General features: G+C 42.9%; 1 protein-coding gene across 6 annotated transcripts in view; it reads right to left on the bottom strand.

Moving 5' to 3' along the window:
• LOC124044360 (inositol polyphosphate-4-phosphatase type I A-like) overlaps window positions 1-9,053 on the bottom strand; it is a 44,539-nt gene that overhangs the window by 5,907 nt on the left and 29,579 nt on the right. For 3 of the 6 annotated variants that reach the window (XM_046364017.1, XM_046364045.1, XM_046364022.1), the window contains exons 10-16: window positions 5,479-5,609; window positions 3,278-3,382; window positions 2,047-2,155; window positions 1,509-1,526; window positions 989-1,175; window positions 156-467; window positions 1-22 (exon numbers count right to left, since the gene is read on the bottom strand). The exon at window positions 1-22 is cut by the window's left edge and continues 129 nt beyond it. In XM_046364017.1, coding sequence (XP_046219973.1) covers window positions 1-22; window positions 156-467; window positions 989-1,175; window positions 1,509-1,526; window positions 2,047-2,155; window positions 3,278-3,382; window positions 5,479-5,609 — 884 coding nt within the window. The remainder of the gene's footprint in view (window positions 23-155; window positions 468-988; window positions 1,176-1,508; window positions 1,527-2,046; window positions 2,156-3,277; window positions 3,383-5,478; window positions 5,610-9,053) is intronic. The other 3 variants (XM_046364027.1, XM_046364035.1, XM_046364042.1) reach the window with 3 other exon arrangements.

Genomic DNA, 9,053 nt, shown 5'->3' with positions numbered 1-9,053 from the left:
CCACATTCAACCATACCTTCTCCTGAAGGGGGGTTGAGAGCGACAGAAAGCGAGAGGGATGAAAGATTAAATATGAAATACACTTTCTATATAAATTCTATACAATATTGTTGTTATTCTCAATTCTTAAACAAAATATATCAATGTCATCTTACCCAGTTCTCCTCGTGCCAGTCAGCTTGTAGGGAGGAGCGCTTGTCTCTCCCCCCCTCTCCTTCCTGGTATACGGAGTGGCGAGGGGAGGTGGAGTGGCGAGAGGGGGAGGTAGAGTGGCGAGAGGGGGAGGTAGAGTGGCGAGAGGGGGAGGTAGAGTGGCGAGAGGGAGAGCGGGATGGAGAGGGTGAAGGAGTGAGGGATGAGGGGGAGGGAGTGCCCTTCTGGGAAATGCATTCTGGACGGGCAGCAGAGAGGGCCAGGATGGCAGAGGACAGCAGCTTAGAGTCACAAACTGTCACCAACTGATGAGTCTTGAGAGGGGGAAAGAGATGGAGGAGAGACAGGGAGAGGAGGATAGAGATGGAGGAGAGACAGGGAGAGGATGAGAGAGATGGAAGAGTGACAGGGAGAGGGGAGAGATTGAAGAGAGACAGGGAGAGGAGGAGAGAGATGGAGGAGAGACAGGGAGAGGATGAGAGAGATGGAAGAGTGACAGGGAGAGGGGAGAGATTGAAGAGAGACAGGGAGAGGAGGATAGAGATGGAGGAGAGACAGGGAGAGGATGAGAGAGATGGAAGAGTGACAGGGAGAGGGGAGAGATTGAAGAGAGACGGGGAGAGGAGGATAGAGATGGAAGAGTGACAGGGAGAGGGGAGAGATTGAAGAGAGACAGGGAGAAGAGGAGACAAGGGATATATAATAGTGTGTATTAATACAGTGAAATACATATTGATTGTATAGATAGATACATGTTTCAATGCTTCTCTCCCCTCTGACTTCCCCCTCCCTCCTTCTCCCTCCCTGCCTGCCTCCCTCTCTACCCCTCTCATACCTTCTCAGAGAGGATGGCGAGGGTTCTCTCCAGAGCGTTTGCTGAGCGTTCCTTGGCAGCGCGGGACAAACGTTCGGTGTAGTAGCACACCTGGGTCTTCAAGGTGTTGATCTGACCAATCAGCTCCTTCGCTCTTACCACATCCTGAGGCAGGTAGGTCACTGGCTTGGAGCCAGACCCAGCACTGCTGGTAGGTGTGTGTTTATGTGTGTGTGTGTGTGTGTGTGTGTGTGTGTGTGTGTGTGTGTGTGTGTGTGTGTGTGTGTGTGTGTGTGTGTGTGTGTGTGTGTGTGTGTGTGTGTGTGTGTGTGTGTGTGTGTGTGTGTGTGTGTGTGTGTGTGAGAGAGAGAGAGGAGAGGGAGAGAAAGAAAGAGAGAGAGAGAGAGAGAGAGCGATAGAGAGAATGAGAGAGAGAGAGATCAGGGTGAAAATGTGCTGGTTTAAAATGATGTAATACAGAACACAAACAAACACATCCACTGATACTGCACACATAAACAGAGCAGGTGACAGATCTCACCATTCCTCCTCATATGCGCTGATCAGAAAGCAAGCAAAAAGGAGACATTTCAATCAAAGGTTAGAAATCTAAATGAATGATAACAAATAAATCATGAACTGATGTATCTATAGCAGGCTTTCCCAATTGACAGCCCCAACTGATTTGATTTGTTCCCAAGTTTTCTAAGCAAATAAATATTAATACACATTTTCGGTGTTGGGACATAAAAGACTGTAAAATCACCAGGAAATCAGCTCAGTTATTGAAATTTAGGAAATCTGTTCCCAAATATTCCCATGCATAAAAGGCATAAAGTAGAGCATAACGCCAGGGAATGGGTCCCGGGATCAGAATTCCACATGATAATAAAAGCATATATTATATTATTATTATTATTATTATATTATTATATTCCAATATAATAAAAGTTTAAAAAAAAATGTTTTTGTCAAATACTATATTTTTTTGAGCTTTTTGTGGTGAATTTGCAGTGTATAAATGATTCATAATGCTGTTCCGGTCCCCCAACCATATGCTCAAGAAAATATGGTCTCACTGTTTCCTAGCCTCCTCAAACTTGTGGATGAGTTTCCGAAGACCACAGTGCTTAAAGCCTTGGTGGTGGGCTGCTGGGGCACCTATAGTCACTACGTCATAGGTCCTGTCTGGGAGAGGAGAGGAAGGGAGATGGAGAGGAAGATGGAGGGAGGAAGTGAGAGGAGGGAGAGGAGAGATGGGAGAGAGGGAGGCGGAGGGAGAGGAGAGGAAGTTGAAGGGGTAGAGAGCACTTTTAGACAGATATAAACATGCTTGCTGTGGAGAATTACATTGAACCAGATGGATATAATGACGGATATAAAGGACATAGAGACTGACAGATATATGACTGGCCACTCCCTCATAGCCTGGTTCCTCTCTAGGTTTCTTCCTAGGTTTAGGCCTTTCTAGGGAGTTTTTCCTAGCCACCGTGCTTCTACACCTGCATTGCTTGCTGTTTGGGGTGTTAGGCTGGGTTTCTGTACAGCACTTTGAGATATCAGCTGATGTACGAAGGGCTATATAAATACATTTGATTTTAAATTTGATTTGATATAAGGTTCCCTACCATAGAGACTGATAGATATATAAGGTTTCCCACCATAGAGATTTATAGATATAACAGGTCCCCTACCATAGAGTCTGATAGATATGACAGGTCCCCTACCATAGAGACTGATAGATATGACAGGTCCCCTACCATAGAGTCTGATAGATATAACAGGTCCCCTACCATAGAGTCTGATAGATATGACATGTCCCTACCATAGAGTCTGATAGATAAAACAGGTCCCTACCATAGAGACTGATAGATATAACAGGTCCCTACCATAGAGTCTGATAGATATAATAGGTCCCCTACCATAGAGTCTGATAGATATGATAGGTCCCTACCATAGTGACTGATAGATATAACAGGTCCCTACCATAGAGTCTGATAGATAAAACAGGTCCCTACCATAGAGTCTGATAGATAAAACAGGTCCCTACCATAGAGACTGATAGATATAACAGGTCCCCTACCATAGAGTCTGAAAGATAAAACAGGTCCCTACCATAGAGACTGATAGATATAACAGGTCCCCTACCATAGAGTCTGATAGATATGATAGGTCCCTACCATAGAGACTGATAGATATAACAGATCCCCTACCATAGAGTGTGATAGATATAACAGGTCCCTACCATAGAGTCTGATAGATAAAACAGGTCCCTACCATAGAGTCTGATAGATATAACAGGTCCCCTACCATAGCCAGACTCTCCTTGTACTCTCATCCTCTGGACGTGCAGGTTAGTGGGGATGAACTCCAGCTTCTTCTCTGCTTTCAGAGTACTGGACTTAAAGGAGGGACCTGGAAGAGGAGTAGGATGGATATGTTATGATGATGCCAACTATTGTACTTTTGCATGTTGCTGATGGTCTCTTTCTGATTGTTACTGACACATTAGTGATATTAAATATTATATTATAGTGCTAACAGTGCGAATGTAGCAGGTTTCTGATATATCTGTAGTGACATGTTGTAGCATGTCATTGCATAGCCCTATAAATTGTACGCAAAATTCATTATATTTTAAATAAACTTTAACATTTGGACATTGTCTTTTTTATTTATGTTAGGAATATGTTAGATGACCAAATGTAAAAGTTCATATAAAATAACCAGGAATTTGGCATGCCATTTATAGGGCTAATCATTGCAGTCAGTGGCGACCCGTCATTCAGGGCAGGTTGGGCAAAGGCAACTCCAAAATGCAGGTGTTTCTGCCTATCTCAGTGCTTTCTGTAGTGGTGGGGCAAGCCAGCAGAAAATACGGAGTGTTGCACCGTGATTGGCCCAGTGTTCTGTAACTCATGGGGAAACTACATCACCGACAAGTCAAGGGGAGAGCTAGAATATTCTAGCCCCTTGGGTGATGCCATAGAGTTACATGAGAAGTGCCCATCCAAGAAGGCATAGGGTCAATGGCCACAGATAAAATGACGTCAAATCACTTCATATGTACAATAGCTTTGATTGGGCTGATCATGTTAACATCATAGTTTCAGAATCTTAGCTAGCAGTCATCATCATGAATCAAGTCAATCTGCTGGCAAATCCTTTTTAATCCTTGTCATATGAATATAAATAATGAAGATAAAACGTATCTGTGCTCATTGGCCATTAGACATAAACATTACACAACAAGTTGGAAATCGCAAATTGAACAATGAGTGGTTTGGAAGGAATCAGTGACAGTGGCTAACTGCAAAAATTGCAAAGCAATCACTAGCCTGCTATTCAGTGGAGTGGCTGTGTGGTCCCAAATCTGGGATTAAGGGTCTCTTTTCCAAGTTTAAAATGATAAACATTCAACATTGGCCATGCTGTCAATGAAGCATGATTTGTGTTGCGCTCAAAACAACTGTTATCTCGTACTGCGAAAATGTGACTTCAGTGATTTCCAGACAATTTGGAAGTTGGAAATAAACGAGCTCTGACTTGGAAAATACATTTCAAATTAGGAATTGTAAATCCGGCCTCTTTCTAGAGCTACGACCTGAAGATCAATGACGTCATCATGTTTTTTTTCAACCTTGTTTTTTTCTCTCGAGTTCCCAGTTGTTTTGAAAGCACCATAACTGCAGAGAATGACAGAGTTTGATGACAACATTTTCCCACAAAGGACCTCTGCGCCACCTTCCTGTTCAAGTGAGCACATCACAAGGTGAGTCCAAAAATGTATTGTACTGTATACTACTGCATAAATTATGTAATATACCAGGGAGATATGTATACTGTAGCTAATAAAGTAATACAAAGTGTATGTTGTGTATTAAACTGTTAGTAGCCCATGTGCCTCACCCTAATAATGTCCTATATTTACGCCTCTTAATTTCACCTACTGTTCTGACTTGGTAGTGCATATGTAGCCTATAACCTGTTTTAGAGAAATGTAATCATTGAATATTGTAAGAGCTTTCATTGTCTGCTAAAATGCCCCCTTTATTTATCCTACAGTTCTGACTTGTTGTACAGGGAGAATAATGTAAGAACAGCCCATGTTTTGAATTCTGTCGTTGTACATTTCAAAAGTGCTGAACAAATAGTTATATTGACTACGTCCGTCCTAGCTCGCTCATTAATGTCTTAATCAAAATAAGGGATTGCCTCTTATCCGCTTGTGCAATAATTTGTACATCTTAATTGTCATTAAAAACCACATTTGTCAGCCATATCAGCTATGTTTTTAAAAGGCAGTAAATGAGGCTGAATTAACTGTTTCACTGAGACAAGGCTCCCCCCAAGATTTACATGCTAAAATCGCCACTGATTGCGGTGTTGTTAACACTTATACTAACAACACTGATATTAGTAATATGTTTTAAAATGTTTAGGTGCAGTCTAGCAGGATTGGCATGTATTCTGGTATGTTGGTGTAATGTTCTATAAAGTATGGCGCTAACCTTTATATTCGTGTAGGTCGCCGATGGTCTCCTGGTAGGTGAGGATGATGGTCTGGTACTGAGCAATAATCTCCCTCCTCAGGTTTTCCCAACATGGAGACAGCTCCCCCAACTCCTCCATTTCACACACCCTACACACACACACACACACACACACACACACACACACACACACACACACACACACACACACACACACACACACACACACACACACACACACACACACACACACACACACACACACACACACACACACACACACACACACACACAAAATAGTACACTGCAAAAGTAAAAATACTAAAAACACCATTATTGTGTGATGAAACCATATAATGTAATGCACCTAATCTGAGATCTGGTGTTTGGAGGGTGTTTGAATGTAGACCCAATGTAAGTGTTCTGATACACAGAAATAGTTTTAAAACGATATTGTCACGCCCTGACCTTAGTATTCTTTGTTTTCTTTATTATTTTGGTTAGGTCAGGGTGTGACAAGGGTGATGTATGTGTTTTGCTCTTGTCTAGGGGTTTTGTATGTTTATGGGGGTGTTCACCAGTCTCGATGTTATGTATGTCTATGGTTGCCTAGATTGGTTCTCAATTAGAGGCAGCTGTTTATCGTTGTCTCTGATTGGAAACCATATTTAGGCAGCCATATTCCTTAGGTTCTCTGTGGGTTATTGTATATGCCTAGTTGCTTGTGTCTGCACTATTATATTATAGCGTCACATTCGTTTTGTTGTTTTTGTAAGTTTGTTTAATGTTTTCTTCATAAAATAAGTATGTACACACATGCGCCTTGGTCTCCTCCATATAACGAACGTGACAAATATAAGTACAGTCGTGACCAAAAGTTTTGAGAATGACACAAATATACATTTTCACAAAGTCTGCTGCCTCAGTGTCTTTAGATATTTTTTGTCAGATGTTACTATGGAATACTGAAGTACAATTACAAGCATTTCATAAGTGTCACAGGCTTTTATTGACAATTGCATTAAGTTGATGCAAGTATTTGCAGTATTGACCCTTCTTTTTCAAGACCTCTGCAATCCACCCTGGCATGCTGTCAATTAACTTCTGGGCCACATCCTGACTGATGGCAACACATTATTGCATAATCGATGCTTGGAGTTTGTCAGAATTTGTGGGTTTTTGTTTGTCCACCCGCCTCTTGAGGATTCACCACAAGTTCTCAATGGGATTAAGGTCTGAAGAGTTTCCTGGTCATGGACCCAAAATATTGATGTTTTGTTCTCCAAGCCACTCAGTTATAACTTTTGCCCTATGGCAAGGTGCTCCATCATAGTGGAAAAGGCATTGTTTGTCACCAAACTGTTCCTGGATGGTTGGGAGTTGCTCTCGGAGGATGTGTTGATGCCATTCTTTATTCATGGCTGTGTTCTCAGGCAAAATTGTGAGTGAGCCCACTCCCTTGGCTAAGAAGCAACCCCACATATGAATGGTCTCAGGATGCTTTACTTTTGGCATGACACAGGACTGACTGATGGTAGTGCTCACCTTGTCTTCTCTGGACAAGCTTTTTCCCGGATGCCCCAAACAATCGGAAAGTTGGATTCATCAGAGAAAATGACTTTACCCCAGTCCTCATTAGTCCAATCCCTGTACCTTTTGCAAAATATCAGTCTGTCACTTATGCTTTTCCTGGAGAGAAGTGGCTTCTTTGCTGCCCTTCTTGACACCAGGTCATCCTACAAAAGTCTTTGCCTCACTGTGCGTGCAGCTGCACTCACACCTGCCTGCTGCCATTCCTGAGCAAGCTCTGTACTGGTGGTGCCTCGATCCCGCAGCTGAATCAACTTTAGGAGACGGTCTTGGCGCTTGCTGGACTTTCTTGGGCGCCCTGAAGCATTCTTCACAACAATTGAACCGATCTCCTTGAAGTTCTTGTGGACCTGATAAATGGTTGATTTAGGTGCAATCTTACTGGCAGCAATATCCTTGCCTGTGAAGCCTTTTTTGTGCAAAGCAATGATGGCGGCACGTGTTTTCCTGCAGGTAACCATGGTTGACAGAGGAAGAACAATGACTCCAAGCACCACCTCCTTTTGAAGCATCCAGTCTGTTATTCGAACTCAATCAGCATGACAGAGTGATCTCCAGCCTTGTCCACGTCAACACACACACCTGTGTTAACGAGAGAATCACTAACATGATGTCAGCTGGTCCTTTTGTGGCAGGGCTGAAATGTAGTGGAAATGTTTTTTGGGGAATCAGTTAATTTTCATGGCAAAGAGGTACTTTGCAAATAATTGCAATTCTTCTGATCACTCTTCATAACATTCTGGAGTATATGCAAATTGCCATCATACAAACTGAGGCAGCAGACTTTGTGAAATTTTACATTTGTTTCATTCTCAAAGCTTTTGGCCATGACTGTCCTCTCAAAAACCCAAAGTGGTTCTTCAATCTGAATATTGGTGTTTTTAAGAGAATGTTGTGAAAACACTTTTTGTGGTTTCAGTGCATGTCAAAGGGAGCATCAAAACACTAAATGAACATGTACAGTACCAGTCAAATGTTTCAACACACCTACTGATTCGAGGGTTTTTCTTTATTTTACTATTTTCTATATTGTGTAATAATAGTGAAGACATCAAAACTATGACATAACACACATGTAATATCCCAAAAAAGTGTTAAACAAATCAAAATATATTTTATATTTGAGATTCTTCAAAGTAGCCACCCGTTGCCTTGATGACAGCTTTGCACACTCTTGGCATTCTCTCAACCAGCTTCATGAGGTAGTCACACGGAATGCATTTCAATTAACATGTGTTGTCATGTTTGTCATTTATTATCATGTCTTGTCCCTGTGCTCCCCATTCTATTCGTTTCCCTCTGCTGGTCTTATTTGGTTCTTTCCCTCTTTCTATCCCTCTCTCTCCCCCTCCCTCTCTCACTCTCTCGCTCTCTCTTCTCTCTATCGTTCCGTTCCTGCTCCCAGCTGTTCCTATTCCCCTAATCATCATTTAGTCTTCCCACACCTGTTCCCGATCCTTTCCCCTGATTAGAGTCCCTATTTATTCCTTTGTGTTCCGTTCCTGTCCCGTCGGTTCCTTGTTTAGTATTCACCGTGCTGTGATTGTGTTTCGCCCTGTCCTGTCGTGTTTTTGCCTTCATCAGATGCTGCGTGTGAGCAGGTGTCTCTGTCTACTACGGCCTGCGCCTACCCGAAGCGACCTGCAGTCTGTGGCCGCTTCTCTTGTTATTCCCTCTACAGACTAGAGGATTTCTGTTATTCCCTGTTTGGACTTGAATAAACTCTGTTTCTGTTAAGTCGCTTTTGGGTCCTCTATCACCTGCATGACAGAAGGAACCGACCAAGGAATGGACCCAGCGACTTCAGACGCTCGTTACACTGCCGTCAAGATCCAAGGAGCCATGCTCGGCAGACACGAGCAGGAATTGTCTGCTGCTCGCCATGCCGTGGAGAACCTGGCCGCTCAGGTTTCCGACCTCTCTGGACAGTTCCAGAGTCTACGTCTCGTGCCACCTGTTACTTCCTGGCCTGCCGAGCCTCCAGAACCTAGGGTTAATAACCC

This window comes from Oncorhynchus gorbuscha, linkage group LG01 (assembly GCF_021184085.1).
Source record: "Oncorhynchus gorbuscha isolate QuinsamMale2020 ecotype Even-year linkage group LG01, OgorEven_v1.0, whole genome shotgun sequence".
Taxonomy (NCBI): domain Eukaryota; kingdom Metazoa; phylum Chordata; class Actinopteri; order Salmoniformes; family Salmonidae; genus Oncorhynchus; species Oncorhynchus gorbuscha.
Note: the sequence above shows the minus strand (reverse complement) of the source record. Positions and strands in the feature narration are given on the sequence as shown.